General features: G+C 36.0%; 1 protein-coding gene across 1 annotated transcript in view; it reads left to right on the forward strand.

Annotated features, from left to right (window-relative positions):
• Window positions 1-16,491, forward strand: part of POLN (DNA polymerase nu) — a 97,449-nt gene that overhangs the window by 824 nt on the left and 80,134 nt on the right. The window contains exons 2-6 of the mRNA XM_010129841.2: window positions 2,882-2,943; window positions 7,007-7,495; window positions 7,975-8,165; window positions 10,001-10,113; window positions 11,616-11,773. Coding sequence (XP_010128143.2) covers window positions 2,882-2,943; window positions 7,007-7,495; window positions 7,975-8,165; window positions 10,001-10,113; window positions 11,616-11,773 — 1,013 coding nt within the window. The remainder of the gene's footprint in view (window positions 1-2,881; window positions 2,944-7,006; window positions 7,496-7,974; window positions 8,166-10,000; window positions 10,114-11,615; window positions 11,774-16,491) is intronic.

Consider the following 16,491-nt stretch of genomic DNA (forward strand, 5'->3'; position numbering starts at 1 on the left):
GTGGATCTTTGACTGTTGAGCAAATCTTACTCAGGATGTTGTGGATACTAGGGAGGTTCTGCAAGATGGAATTTTAATTCTCAATTCTGTGCATTTCATAGTCCGCCAGTCTTGTAGCTCCGGAAAGAAGTAGATAAAAAGTTAGAGTTTTGCTCAGTTTCAGTTGTTTTTCTCCTGAGAACTAGATTGTAGAACATTATCTGGTCAATGAGATTTAAATCTAGCATTTGTTCCTTGTACATGGTGTTTGCTGCAGCCTCAGTTTTATGTAAATAACAGCTCAGGCTCTTTCAGTGGAGCTTGATGTGAAGCCTTTCGGTCAAGGTCCTGGATCAGTGGAGCCTGATGGTTTAGCAGTGAAAGGATTTGCTGTGTAAAGCAGTGATACACATTTGAAGAAATTAGGGATGGGTTCATTTTAAAATGGTACATTTAGACCAAAACCCAGATTATTGTAAAGAAAAGCACAGCTCTTTTCTGCCTCTGTTTAATTACCATTCTAATTCTTTTGCTATCTTGCCTCATTTCCCTATGTCATGTTTTTTGTCTTAGACTTGGGAACATTTTGTTATGTTGTCCATTCTTGATCAGTTCCCTCTCTGTCAAGCTGTAAAATCAGATTCTCTTGTTATTTAAAAAACACCATGAAGGTGTCTGGTTTCTTTAGCCAAATGAGCTTGCTGTCGTCTTAGTGCTGCTAAATCCTTGTTCACTGGGGAGTGAAAGAACACTATAAGCATTTAGTGGCGGCAGGTCACATGACCAGCTTTTCTTGCTCTTGTTTTCCATGTAGTAATTACTCACCATTGTTTCTAGTGTACAGACTGAAGAACAAAATTATTTCAATTTTTTTGGGGATATTATATATATAGCTTTAGCTGATCAGTGTGGATCTGGAGAGAAAATGTTTGTCTCCCTTAAAAAAACCCACAAACCTGACATGTTAGTAGGTCTGTTTCGAACTCTTGAACTGTATTTTGTTGATAGATCTTCAAATTCTACTTACTGGAAAAACTGTTTGTCTTTAGAAGTTAAATACTAGGTTCAAACAGGACAAATATCTGCGATGTTGAACTAGTGGGTGAAATTCTGTGGTTGTCTTGGCAGTAGAGCTGTAATGGTTCCATCTAGCCTTAAGGAGTTTGAAGGCAAGGATGAGTTTCTACTGCCATCTGGTGATACTTTTTCATAAACCAGCAATTGGAGGGCATATAGCTCTTTAGATACCTGTCATACTGAATACTGTCTGCTGAAGGAGAGAAATGTACTCCTCATCTTTTCTGGAGGGTGAATTTGTCAAAAAGTATCTAGCTGTGAAAAAATTAAAAGCACTGAATGTAAACTCAGTTACTATCATTCTTAAATCATAATTTTATTGTTGTAGGAAGTGTCAAGAAAACCAAACCTGAAATATTTGAAGCTACAAATACAGCTATGTCATATTCGCTATTCTAACAGCTCAGGTTAGAAGTCTGAGCTGGAGATACACAAACACCAACAAACGTGAACCTGCATTTAATACTATAAAATAATAAACGTAGTTTCTTCTGGAGACTAAGCTAGTTAGTATTTGAAAATGCTTTTTTTTTTAGTATTTTAAGTACAGGGTCCTGGTTTGCCTAGACAATTTTTTTTTAAAACAGTTTCAGTAAACAGAAATAGGTCACCTTATGTTTATTTGACATTGGTCATCAGCACACTGGATTCAGAAGGTGTCTTGCTGCTGGTAATGCAAATGTCATAGCTGAAAACAGCAGTGGAGTGTTGTACTTGGTATGGACGAGGAGTTAGAAGGGGACAAAATATATATTTTGCCCATGAGGTGTCTTTTGGCTGTACAGTGAAAGAACCTAGAGATAAAGGAATCCTAGTTAACTGCAAACTCTGGACAGACATGCACTTCAGCGGTCTTATCTTTTTCCCCTGTTCTTCTTTCTGTGTCTACCGAGTTCGTAATTACTACTAGCCTGTTGCTACTTGTTCTTTATTCCAGTCTTCACTTGCTTCTCTTCTTGCGGCTACTGGGCAGTGTTGAGGGCTGAAAAGAGAAGGCGCGTCCTAATGCTTTCATTTGGCATGGTGCAGGGTTCCCAGGTGCATTTACAAAGCCTTCCTTAAACTACATCTGTCTGCTTCCAGAGCAGGCTGAGTATCACTGATAATTCAGTGGTGGGCCCAGGCTAACAGCTGTGCTGCGGCACAGGGCTCTATCTTAGAGCCAGCACTGAGAGCCATCCTGCTTCTTGTGGTGCTAGTCACTACCTTACCTTTCTGTCAGTTTGATAGGTCTGGATTCTCCTTGCTCTCTGTTCTTGTCTGGTCCTACAATACCTGTTCTATCGTGAGGATTAATGATGTGAAAAAATTCTCCTCTGCAGATGAAACATGGCCAATTCTTTGTAGGGCATGCTATGCTAAAGATGTATATGTAAATAGTGTTTTACTGAAAAAAAAAATTGTTATGGAATAATACTGCCTAATTGCAAGAAAATAGTTAAACTATGTGAAATGTGGCCATTCCCCCTGCTTTACTTTGACCAAGATGGAATGTGTTTTCTTGAAAGAAGGCAATATGCATATTTATGCTATTATAGTAATGCCTTTTCTGAGTACCGTGGAAAATGTTTGTCTGCAAACTTGAATTAATTTTTTCTTAATGGGGACAGAGCATGCTTTTGTGTATGCATATTTAGGAACCTGCAGGGCCCTTTTAAGCGTGAATGATACTAATTTGTGGAAAATGGTTGTCATGGAAAATTTTATTGCAATTATTTTAGGTTTGGTAAAAGTGTCAGTGATGTAACACTGCATGTAACCTAAGTTATGTGCACTGCTGTCAGATTTGTTTGTATTGTTAAATGTTTCCCATTATTTTTTAAAGGTGTAGAGAAGACAAAGGAAAATAAACTAGATGATAAGGATGCACGTCTGAAAAATGAAAAGGCAAGCATGTTTTAAGATTGAAGATCACTAAAAGCAGGTTTTTTTTTATAGCAGCTTTGGAGTTGTTATAGACTGACTCTTTCATAATAAGCTTTATCACAATATGTGACTTAGACTCATAGTTTCCTCTATCCCATTTGTGTTTACCGATGAAAGTCTTGGCCCCACTTCTGCTATCCTTTTTCCAGGAAGTTAGTATTTCGTGACAGATTGGTCAGGGACGAGGTTGCCGCTTCTAGATAGTTACCAGAATTTAAAAATTTTCTCAAACCTCTGTCACTGAGCAATTGCTGGCACCCCTAAAAGTCCCCCCAAATGCAGCAAGCTTCTTTCCACAATAACGGTGAAGTGGCTTATGTTTTGTAAATTGTTATCTCATGGTTCATAACTGGCATGGCCCATATAATGCCCATGTGGTCTAAAGCAGAGCCATTAGATGCTATGGCCTTTACATAACCAGTTCTGAATCAACACATCATTCTGTGAAGTAAATGCCCTTACAGCAACTGTGTGGATGAAGCTTAAAGCATTAGTTCGTTACCTGGATTTATTGATACAGCAGAACACTACTGTTGTCCTTAATTACAAAATCAAAATATTTTTTTTACAAGGTAAGCTTAAATACGTAAAGCATATATATATATTTTTTTTCCTGAAAGCTGTTCCAGAGCTATTTTTTTTTTTCCCCCTGAAGGTGGGGAGAAAAGATAGGTGTAGGAATAAAAAAAATGCATGTTTCTTCATTGCTACTAAAAAATAATGGATTTAAGAGATCACTGCAGTTTTGGTGGGTGTGCTGCTTTGGAGGGATGATAACAGCACTGTCTTTTCCAGAGTTGTTAATGGCACATCATTTTTTCTGTTGTGTGTGTTGCTTGTGTGATTAATCTCCTTAATTTGTGGGTTTGCAGTGCTGTAAGTGAGTGTAAGTCTTGCCACCTATTTCTTCTTTTCTGCTTTTCCTTGTTTTACATTTTTGGTCCTTTCATAGACTGGTACTTGCTGTTACATAATCGTAAAGTGAGCTGAATCATATGAAAAATCACATTGTATTTTAAGTTTAAGTTTTTAAAATAAAAATTATATTTTATAAAGATATTTATTTTATATTTAAATATATAAATATATACAAGTATTTCTAAAATTAATATAAAATATGTAAGTTTAATTTTTGGTTTAATAATCTCTCTGAATTTGGTTTAATATGCATGCGAGTGAGTGCCAGTATGAGGCCAGTACGAGAATTGGAATGGATAACTGGGGCAGCCCCAACTCAGGCTCCGTTGAGTTGATCGATGAGTCGCAGGTACTGCAAGTGTACTCCTGTCCCAGCTGCCAGTTTCACAGCCTTCCTTACTCTGGTGCATGTGGCACAGTTCAGCAAGTCCCTTCGGGTTGCTCAAGATGCATAAAACTTTCTGTTTTCTTTTGAGGAGTGGGATAGTTTCCAGCAGATTAAAGTGGTTCATAGATAGACATGCAGCTGTCAGTGCACATAGATAGTCATGGAATCCCTGTTTGTGATGGTGAGGAGCCAATTTTGACTCATTGCATCTAGTGAAGTTTTCCTACCTCCACATAAATTATGAAACTACATCCTGGCACTTGTGTTCTCTACTTCCAGCTGTGTCGTTATTTCTAGTAGAAGATGAGTTCTTTCTGGAAGCTGCTGTTTCTCTCTGTGGTTAGTTGTAGTTCCAGCTGTATTATTCTCACTTGATAATTAAATTGCTTCATTCTTATTTCTGAACCTTTAAAGGAGAATTGCTTATTCCTCATTCTACAATTACTTGAGTGTCCTAATTCAGATTCTAGTGTGTTAAACAATACAACTATTTGCAGTTTGACTGGACTAATCCACTTGAGTGGATCAGTTTGTCTTTCTATGGCTCTTAAACATTTGATCCTTCTGTGATAGTATTTTTCCACTTATGGTAACTTTTTACAGTGTTCACTTTTTGATTAGCATTGCTGAAGTCCAATTAATTTGTCTTCTTTCAGAACAACCGCTATTCATTTTGGTAGAAGCAAAAGCTTAATTAGCTCCCTTTCTCCATTTACTTAGAACCTGTTTATTTTACTTTTGCTGTAGAGTTGATCCTGTGAAGTATGATCTGAAGCAATCTCAGCCTTTTTTGTCTTTTGACTCCATAGTTTTGAGGTTTGGGAATACGGGAACTGGGTTGAGAAATATTGCAAAATCTGAGGAAAAAAAAATTGGCTCTGTCATTCTGGCTTGCTCAATCCGTGCAGATTGAATAGAGATGGACAATATCCTTTGATCAGAGAAAACTGTCATCTTGAGGAATGGATGGAAGTCCTGCACAGCAGTAACTTGTGTTTCTTTTGAAGTGAGAAAGGCCTTAATTTCTGGAATGGTAATGACAGCAGTGCTACTGAAGGAGACTGGCTGTGCTACAAGAGCAGAGAATACAGTCATTATGAGAGGCTTCAGTTACTTTTCCATGGAGTGGGTGAATATTATGCTTAGCCATGGTGCTGGAGACAACTGTTTTGTGGAACAGTTAGAGAACTCACAATTATTATTTTTTTTTTTTTTTTTAATTCTGTGTGAGATCAGATTCAAAGTCTTCCTACTGAAAGATACTCTGATAGGAACTATAATCTTTCCAAGGTATTAACTGATAGATAAGTCACTATAGGAATGCTTCATTTCAGTAACGGAAATTACATAAAAATGAAGGAGCTTTTAGAAGAAAATATATGGAATTTGCCCTCCAAAACCAGAAGATTTGTAGGTAATATAGGGGTTTATTGAAAACAGAATATTGGAGACTTAAAACATACTGAAATCTGTCCAGGAAAAAGAAGTGTGGCTAGGTGACAGTATGGAGGAGATTGCTAAAACATGTCATCATGCAAAAATCTGAACTTAACAGAATTTGTAATCTTTTATTGTTGCCTCATTTGAGTAAGTTAAATGTAAGTATACAATAGTATGTATAGTCCAAATAAACTTTGAGAAACGCCTGGTAAATGCGTCACTAATAATACATAATTTTTTCAAATGCCTCAGGAGTCAAAAGCTTACCAATTCCTGAAAGACCCGTTGGTGATCAAGGCATAAGAGGAGTGTTGAGGCAAGATATGCCTCTGAATATCTGTAAATAGTTAAAAACACATTTACCTTGGGGAATCTTGGAAAGGTTGCCAGTTGCCATTCCAAAGTCCATGTTTATGAAAGTAAGACAGAGGATCTATTTCAGCTGAAGAGGTTGCAGAAGAAACTAGCAAAATAAACAGTAAGAAAATACTAGGGTAGTGTACCAAGGAAAATACAGTACTGTATCACGGAAATTTCTGAAGGAAATTGAGGAAGGAGGAGTAGAATCATAAGATTACCATGAGATTTCTTGCTTAATGTGATTTAATATCATGCTACTGTAAGGGATCCAGGGACTATCCGGAGTAGGAAAAATGTTCTGGGCATTGTGGATTAAACAGATTAGAACACTTTCACAGCTGATAATACTCCTTCAGAGCGATTTCATATATATTTTTGTTATGTCTTAAAATCTTGTAAGTTGTTTGAAGAAATAAGTGGAGATGCAATTGACTGAGTGTACTTGAATTTGCAAAGCAGTCATTATGGTCCCCTGCCAAAAGTTCTTTAATAAACTAAGCTGTCATGAAAAAAAAAGCTTTAAATATTGAAACTGAAGATGGAAATGAATGGTCTCTTCTCTCTTCAGACAAAGGTCACTGCTAACCTAGGTACTGTGGAAGACACTACTGGAGTAGATGCATCTCACTGTTGTTAATTTGCCATTTTAGTGTTGGACTAATATTAGATTAAGAAAACTGGTGGTTTTGAATGTAAGAAATATAAATCAACAAAATAGTCTTTACTGATAAATACTTGAATTTTGTTTATGTAATACGGTTTCCCTAAACTGACTTCTGTTTTGTTAGTATCGACATTTTTTTTTTATATAGAATATCACTTCCTGAAAAGCTTATCTAGATTAACTCATGCATGTTTATTTTTATTTCTCCTAATAAACTGAATAATTGGTTCACTAAAAAAATTCAATTTTTCCAGGAGATTCATGGTTCCACAATTGCCGTATTAAAAACACCTGCCAGCCCTGAACAAAGTGCTGCTGGTCAGATAGTTAGGACAGTACATACCAATGAAATGCTTTTCTGTCAAGATACCAAAATAGTGAGCTATTACCAGGATTTAGACTTGTCAGCGTGGGGATATAGAGAAAGAAATCTTTCAGTAGAAGCAAAAAACCCAAAAGATGGTGAAAAGAATATAGCTACTCCCCTTAAAAGAAAGCAAGATGTGCCTATGTGTTGTTCAGAGAAAACAAGAAGATTATCTCTAAACACGTACAGTTCTTCACATGAAAGAAGATGCAACTGCACTTCTGGACAAACAGTGTCTCCTGACAATTATCCTTGTGATATCATGAATTTGGGAAACGAAGAAAAAAGAGAATTGCTTGCAACTATAGAAAAGGCAGTGGCTTTTGTAACTACTATGATATTTCAAGATGGTTCTTCACAACTCAACTCAGAGCAGGTTAGTGAAAAATGTGTTTTGTTTAGAGTCAGTTTTGTAGACGCAACCATTTGAACTTTGCATATGACTGACAAATGAAAACCCATCTTGATTGGGAGCCTACAGTCTGGGCCAGTTTTCTGTATTACTGCTTTCCAAAGTATAAATGTAAGTGAGGTAAACTTTAATACTTCTGACTACATTTTATTTTTAGTTGCTAAGTAAAACTTAAAAAAAAAAAGTGAAACTATTTGGGCTAAACAAGCATTTGTATACTTTAAGTGAAACTGAATTAGAATGTTTTTATCCTGCTTTTTGCTATGTGTGTCTGTGGATTTTTGTTTCAAGGCTGAAGCATTTGCATGTTCTGCTACTGTATCAATGGTATGTGCAATAACTAGTGTACATAATAGGTTTCATGTTGTAAAATATTTGGTAAATTTGTTTATAGGATTACATAAAATCTATCAGAGGAAACACTATTTAATTATACTTACCAGGTCTTAACCTCATCAGTAAAAGGAGTTGTTGTGTTAGTGAAGAATCAGACTGATCACCCTTGCCCTCCCAGTTACACTTCGACTGACTATACTTGGAATACTGCGAATGAAGATGATAAATTAATTTATTTAAGAACAGAATGGTCATCTCTTTGGAATCAAGAACAACAGGCTCACAAGAAATTTGCTTGGTGAGAGTATATAGGAAAAAATACTGTTTTGCTTTACATATACAACAGTGATGTTGGTTACATGGCAGAAGCTTAATCTCCTTACACATCAAGCTCATTGAATTTCATATTAGCTGTATTAGTTCTGTGTCAAGCCTGGGCTAATATAAACCACATAAGAACAGACTATTCCTTTGGGCTCAGCATATCACTAACTGCAGCCCTGCAGAACTAGGTTGGGATTCTGGTAGGACTTGTTTACGTTCACCTAGAAATCCTTTATGAACAGCTTACAGCTGTATGGCACCACAAAATATGATTCTTCCAGGTTTATCTTTCCAGTAGCTTATCTTCCATTTCCTGAACTGCATTTCTTATCTAGTATGTTTTTGATTGATATTATTATGGTAACCATCCTTTTTGAGCTTTGCTAATATTCTGAATTTTTGTAAGCTCAGTAGGCTGTTTTTAATAGCTTTTGAAATCCCAAGTGAAGTTTTTCTAATATTCAGTAATAATGTTACATCAAAATTACAAGATATTTTTTTTTCAGTAAATGCTTTATGTATCTGTTCAATAGTTGGACTACATCTTAAAAAAAAAAAAAAGTTGGATTATGTTTTAAACTTCTGGTTAGTATAACCAAAATCCATTTTTATTCCTTACTATTAACTTTGAAATAGTATCCCATAAAGGGAGAAATAAGAACTGAATCTGATTCTTACATAGAATAGTTGCTTGTTAAAACTTCATTAGAATATTTTATGACTTTCAGTAATAACTGCTTTATTGTAAACTTCTGAATTTGGGTTATTAAATGACAAAGCATTCATTTTCAAGATGTTGGACTTGGTTGTTGGTTGCATCTCTGCCACTGCTCCACTGTGCCTTGAAACAAATCACTTAATTTACCTGTGCTTCTCCAGCTGCAGTATGAGAGTTATACTACTTTAACTTCTTGTTAGTTTGAATATAAGTTGTTCTGAATTGAGAATAACATATCAATAAAGCATGTACATATGAACAGTAAAAATTAAATAAAAATCAGGTTGAAAAAGTGTATTAGCATTTTGATGAAACCTGTAGGTAATTATTTCTTGTAAGAATGGTGCAGTTGTTTGATAGTGGATCTGCAGTGTACACAATAACACCTTATGATCTACACAATTTCTACGATGTCCAAAAACTTGGTACTGTGGTTTTGTACCACCAAAGAGAAATAAACTTGAAAGGTCTATAAAAAAAAACCCATGTTTTTCTATATTGCCCAAAATAGAGCTTATAAAAAAATATGACACAAATAATTAGTAAAATTTGTATACTCATATATATAATTGGTAAAATCTATTTAAAGTAGCATCAATGTGGGAACTATAGACATTTTCAAAACATGGAAAAATATGACAAAGATAAAGCGTACTAGATCTAAGTAGCGTGTTAGCACTAGGAAATTATGGCAATTAGTCACTAGATTATCTAGTGACTTTTAAATCATGATTTTACAATACTACATTAACTCAGAAGACCGTGATCTTATTTTGTATTATTAAAGTATTACAGGGATGCCAATTGCTATTTTGGATTAAGATTGCATTTAATTTTGAGTGTCAAATAAATATTTTTTTTCTTTATGAATGCATGATAAGGCATCTGCTAGGATGTTTAATTTATTATAGAATGGAGCTTCAGGTATTCTTGAATTGCAAATTTAATATTGAAAGACAATATTCTGTTCTTACAGGAATAAATAAATGTGTTAACTGTTTAGTATTAGGTGCTAATTAAATGTATAAAGTAAATAGATTCACTAAATCTAGTAGCAATATAGTGTGTGTTAATGAACTACTTCTGTGCAGGGAAGTCTTGTTTCAAATGCTACGTTGCAAAGTTCCAATTATTTGCTTCAACGCAAAAGATTTCCTGAGGACTCTACTTCAAGTTTATGGTAATGAAATTAGCTGGAAACAAGGTAACTATCTGATCTAATCTATAATCTAATCCTATAATCTCTGTGCTTTTGATGTTCCTGTTAAAATCAGTAGGTACAGAAGTAATAGATTGGTGGTTAAGTAATATATTGGAAAACAGTGTTTTAGTACCAAGGAAAAGAACACTCTTCTTGGGGGAGGTTGTGACCAGAGGCTTAACACGGCAAGATGATGCGTTTCTTCCCAGAGTAAGAATTGAATCATTGAATAATTTAAGGATAGCTTCCAGTGAAAACAAAAGCTTTCAACACTGACTATAGCTGAAAAAGTCAAACTGCTTCATGTTTTGTGTTCCCTAGAAAAACTTTCTCTGCTCAGGAAGAAAGGCTGAAATAAATTCCAGAGGTGCTCATAGTTGTCAGAATTAGGAATCACTTGAATGGGTCCTTGGTTTTTTGATATGAACAAACAAGACTCTTCTGTATGGATTTAAAAGCAAGTACAAACAGAAGATATGAGATGTAAATATAATAGTGGTTTGTTTTTTTCTTTCTTGGTTCAATGTATCGGATTACTGCTGAGTGAATTAGAAAAATAAGTGTGACCTTTCAGGAAGGGCTCCCTCTATGGAGAGTCTTCAGCTTTTGTTCAGCATCTGAAAAGTTTAATCCGTAAATCACAGTAAACTGATGATGATTTAGAATCTGTTGTGAAGATCTACACAAAAGACACTTAGCCCTGGGAACAGGAAGGGGAGGAAGAAAATCATGATGATACTGGCACTAGTGACAGTTTGATAACCTATACAAACAGGAAATACTAGAGCTAGGCTAAATCCTATCTGATGCATAGGATGTGATCTGAAGTTTCTAGTATCCAAAAGAATTCTTGTCTCTTCCTCTTTTTTTTATTTTTTATTTTTTTAAACTTTGGAAGGGAAATGAAACAGCACTAGGCTTGCTCCATCCTAGATATCTATGTGAACAGGAGAGAAAGTACCCTGTAAGCATATATGATCCTGTAGGACAAAATATTCTGACTTTTGAGAATAATTAATCATGCACCTGTATGTGAATTCATACATATATTAAAGATCTTGGAAGTTTCATTGCTAGGAAGTAAATGTCTCCCTTGACCCCTAGTAACACTTATGTGGATATCAATCAAGTTAACAGCAACAACAAAACTGTATCGGAGAGAGAGACTCACATGAAAAAACTTCAATTTGTAATTTTTCAGTGATAAGAAATAAAGGCTTTTACAGTTAATTTTAAGAACTGAAGACTTACTTACATTTTAAAACTTTGGAAAAACCCCAAACAAACAAACCAACCAACCCTCTGGGCAAAACCTCTCTTTAAAAATATTCAATATTGAACTTAATCCTATGTGGTCATTATATTGACCATTTGTTACAGCTGCAAATTCAATGTTTAACATTTTTGTAGTGTAAATGCTTGTCTATTTATGATTTGTGTCTACAGGAAAGATGGGCAAAACTTTAGAGGGATTTCTCATTGTCAGAAATAACTTATTTTTGTAGTTGCTGATGGTGTGGTGTTAGATCCAAGGATTGCAGCATGGCTGATGAACCCCAGTGACACCGTTCCCTCTTTTGAATGTTTAATACAGAAGTATTTTGAAAAGCCTTTTCCTATGGGAACAGTAAATACACATACAGGCACTTTGAGAAATATGTCAGTAAGTAGTTTGTTTTAAATTATTTGTGGTTGGGTTAAAAGGGGAAGGAAATGATGAAATAATTGCTTTTGCTTACAAAATATTGCAAAAAAAATTACAGATAATGCTTTTCTGATGGAAGAAAATTATTATATTAATACTACTTGTTGGAAATCTAATTTTTAAAAAGGGGAGAAGGGAAGGCTTCACTGCTTTCTACCAAGATGGGATCATATTCTCCAGGAACAGCTGTAAAATTCTGCTTCAAAACCATAAAGTTCAATAAAAGTATTAATATATAATTTCATCTTTTTTCTTTCCACTTTCCTGCAAACTGATTTCCAGCTTTCCTTTCCAAAATGTCTGATGCCTTGTTCCCTAATTCCTGTGAACTTTAGCCTGTATTTAGTTAGTTGTTATTAACAATTTTTCTAAAATTCACAGCTGGTAAAGCTACCACATCGTAGGCTGAGGAACAGTAGGGAGTCAAATGAACCTTCAAGCATGTGTATGAAAAATCTGTGGAATTTTATTCTCAATAAGAGAGAATGCTTAATGAACTTTTTGAGAAGTCACTCCCAGCACTATAGAAATATCTTAATGTCTGTTGAAACTTACTTAATGTTATAAAACTTCAATATTTGCATTTTGAGCCATGGTGATCTCTGGCCACATTAGCTTTTAGAGGTTGTTTGGATGATAAAAATAGACATGCAGCAACCTAACTGATGTTTTTCTAAAAACCTTTAACTTTTCAGAGGCCTTGCTTGTTCAGACACAAGTAATGTAATGTGATTATAGGACTTCTAGGATACGAATCCACTGCTGTCAAATGGGCTTAGATCATGGACAGAGGTCGGTCGTATCAGCACATACTCATCAGTATAGACATTTCTGAGAAAAACAGATCCCGTTTGCTTTAAAACACTAGCTGTAAATTGTAATTGTTCAGAAGCTACTTCATGAATTAAGCTATTAGTGTAGTGAATGGACAGGCAAACAGGCAGAAGCTATAAACTTGTTGGTTGTTTCTGTATGTGATGGCCACTCCTCTGAGTCAGCATCCTTAATCTTGTCTCTTTCCTTAGCTTGACTCAGTCTTTTGTTCTTCTTATATCACATCTATTCTTAGTTATAACTTCTCAACTTTTGTCATCCTGATTCACAGTTTTGAGTTAAATATTGAAGTCTTATTTCCTTCCTGCCTTATTTCAGGTCTAGTTTATTTCCTTGCCCCAACCATCTCCAGTGCCTTTATGCTGAATTGTTCACCCAAGTCCCAGTTAATGCCTACCTCTAACATCCTGTGGTTATTTTCCCCTGCCTCATTCCTTATGCAATTAATTTGTTCCCTGGACTCGCCCACTTTATTTTTGGCTCCTCTGTTTGCTCAGTGAGTCCTAGTTCTTCCTGCGATTCCTAGCTCTTTGCCAGATTTATCTCTTCAGCCTTCTTGCTCTGACTTTACTGGTTCCTAACAGTTAACTGTTCTCCCAGAGGGATCCATGCCAGGCAATATATCATGTCCTGTGCCCCACTACTTTTGTTAAGCTCCCTCTGTACTGTGCCAGTCTTGTCCACCCAGCATACTACATGGAATAACTGCTCTTTTATTCTGCAGCCCACTACTCACCCACACTCTCCAGCACGGAATATGTGATACTTGCTGCTTGTCTGTGTATTTGATGCTGTACCAAAAGGCTTGGTAAAAGGGGTTCATATACCTTGAAACCTTTGCTGAAACAAGTCCTAAGCATCATACTACTCTTGTCACTGCTGCATTTGCTGATGAGGAATCTTGATGTAAATTGAAGCCTGTCATTTGACTTACTTTTGCTTCCAGAATGGGATCAAATAAGCTGTTGCTGAAAGCGCAGTGTTTCACAGACAGCTCATTTGTTCTAGAACCAGTGGGTATGAACAAGGTTTCTTGGAGACAAGTTTAAGAGACCTGCTTAAATTAATCTCTCTGAGGTAGAGGGAAGTCCTCACTGATAGGACTAGACTGTTATAAACCAAGGATGACCACCAATGTATCTAGGTATTTCAGCTTTGAAGAGGGCCCTCTGTGTCTTCCCTTCAAGGGCCTACCATTTCTCAGCCTGATGGTGTTCTGTCTGCTGTAGGTGGAGAGGAACCTGTACCGTAGGTGTCCGTATTGTCTACTCACAAATGACCAACACAAACAATGTTGAAGTTGTGTAGACTAATAGCCCTTGAGCAGATGGGGAACGTGCATGGGCTGTCACTGGAATTCATTACCCCATTTTAACTGTTTTCTGCTGCTGGTGCTTTCCTGGGACATGCTTTCCACTGACAGACATCAGCTTATATAGAATCTGTTTAGTTTTATCTGCTGCTATCTTGAGTCATATGGTCATTTCAAGTTAAAAACAACTATGGTCCCCACTTAAGTGCATTCTGAAGGACTGCAATGCTAGTGCCCCCATTGTTTTATGGTATGTGGAAGGAAAATGTATTTGCAGCAAAGATTACCCCAAAACTGGGGTAGTTCTGTTTTTAGCATGAAAGATAACTTCCTGTAACTAATAGGTCTCCTACGCTCCTATTAGACTTGGCACTTTTTCTCTTCTCTTAAAAATTAATTGGACCAATATGATAAAGTTCTTGTGATGGTTCTTCCCCAGCTGTATACCAGAATGCTTGCCTCTGTAGCAATGATGTGTTATAATTTGTCCTAATAGAAACGAATTTTCAATCAGGTCTGGTTCTATTGTGTTTGTGCAGCAGCAAGTAATTTGGATTCCTTCTGCATTCTGTTTGGATCAAATAATGGATGAAGCATTGCTCTTGTCAGTCTGCATCTGCTGTAATGCTTTATTTCCAGACTTCTGTTTTTCTTCAGATAATGGGACTGTTTTGCAAACAGTAGGCTAAAATTGTGAGTCTTGTGTACAAGGCAGATTTTTATATGCTGCTTGGAGGGTGGATAATGTTTACCTATTGATTTACAGCTGGCTCTTGCACTGTGAGGGCACAGGATCAAGTGTTTAGATGCACTGGTGTCTCAGTCTGTGCCTGCCCTCACTCTCTAGAAACTCAACCAGGAGGTTCTGAGAGTTATCCTGATGGCCAGGATGAGATAATAGCATCCAACTCAGGGAGCAATTCCTGCAAAAGACCCTGTTCACATGGAAAAAGATGTCCAGAGATACCGTCTCACAAACTCAAAAGGGTCCTTATCTCCCTGAAGAGAGAGGAAGATCACCCCCCATCTGTTAATTTAGATATGATTTTTTTTTTAATTTACTTTAGAAAAATTATTAATTTGGATATCTGTTTAGACTGTATAGACTGTCATTTAGGAAGGATATTCCAACATTACTCTTAACTGCTTTTGCTTCAAAAGAACTACTGGTCTGACTGGGCAGATTAAAAGCCCTGGAGGACCATAGCGTTCTGACATCAGACATATTTTTAAGAAAATATTCTTGGCAACAATTTCAAAGGCAATCTTTCTCTTTTAGTCTGTAATTCATAGCTAAATGACATCCAGTGTAGTAGAGTGATAGATCACATCTAGTTACATTGCATATACTCTTCTGGATGATAGAATCTTGGGTTTGTTCTTCACAAAATATTGGATGTTTCATTGAAACTGAAGCATTGTCTTCATTTTCTGTGCAATCTTAGAGGAGACTGTAAATCTGATAACAAGTAGAAATGTCCTTTTCTTTCCTTCTTATCACAGAAGGACCAAAAGAAAGATTCTGAACACATCAAATAAAACCCATGAAACCGTGAAATGGGCAGCAAAGTCAGATTAGATAGTATAATTTCTGAGAGCTTACTCTGCTAAAAGAAAATGCTTTCTAGCTCACTTTGAGTGGAGAAAGCAGAATATATTTATTTTGGAGCAGATTTTTTTTTTTTTCTCCCAACTATAGGTATTTCATGAGAGCAGTAAGGCAAGAAAGCTGTACAATAGCTGCAGGTCTGTAGAGGAAAGAGAGACTTCTGCAGCTCATAGAGTGGTGGCCCCTCTTAGTGCTCAATCAGCTCCAAGATAGAAATGCAAATAATAAAGTAAGCATAGAATAATCAGGATTCCTTTAAAATAAAAATAAAGTGAATGATAAACCTGAAGATAGATTGCTTACAAGGGACCCTCTCTGTGCTTTTTCAGTTAAGAAGCCTTCAGTGTGATTTCATGGCCATTGGATTTACTGTTAATGTATTTTTTTTTTTTTATTTTTTGCTCTTCTTGACAGAGAGATGCAATTCACTTGAGAAGCAGATTTTAAAGTTATTTTCAACCCTACCTATGTGTATTAACTTAGTAGAAATTATCTTGGAATACCCTGTTCACCAATAATCTAGCCAAATCTTGGTCCATCTCCAGCAATGTGATTATTGAGGAAGAAGAGCGGCACCAGATTATCTTCTCAAGTGGTTAGGATCCTATTGACCTCAAAATTGATTTCTGCTCTGAGTCTTCCATGTGAACTACATTATACTCCTGTTGTCAAACATTAAATAGTAAGCTTAGACATCCTGCAGCTCTACTTGCTATTGATTTTATTTTTTTTTTCCAAACTATTGTGGACATGAATCTGCAATCAGTACTGCACTGTCTGGGATAATTATATTGTATTCTGGGTTTCTGTGCTTGCTCAAAATTCCATAGACTTGCAGATTTTCCCCATCAGACTTCTTTCGTCAGTCTTTCCTTTCAGTGACTTTTTTTTTTCATTCCCATTTATTATGTAAAGCCAGAT

The sequence above is a fragment of the Chlamydotis macqueenii genome, chromosome 4 (genome assembly GCF_036417535.1).
Source record: "Chlamydotis macqueenii isolate bChlMac1 chromosome 4, bChlMac1.mat, whole genome shotgun sequence".
Lineage (NCBI taxonomy): Eukaryota > Metazoa > Chordata > Aves > Otidiformes > Otididae > Chlamydotis > Chlamydotis macqueenii.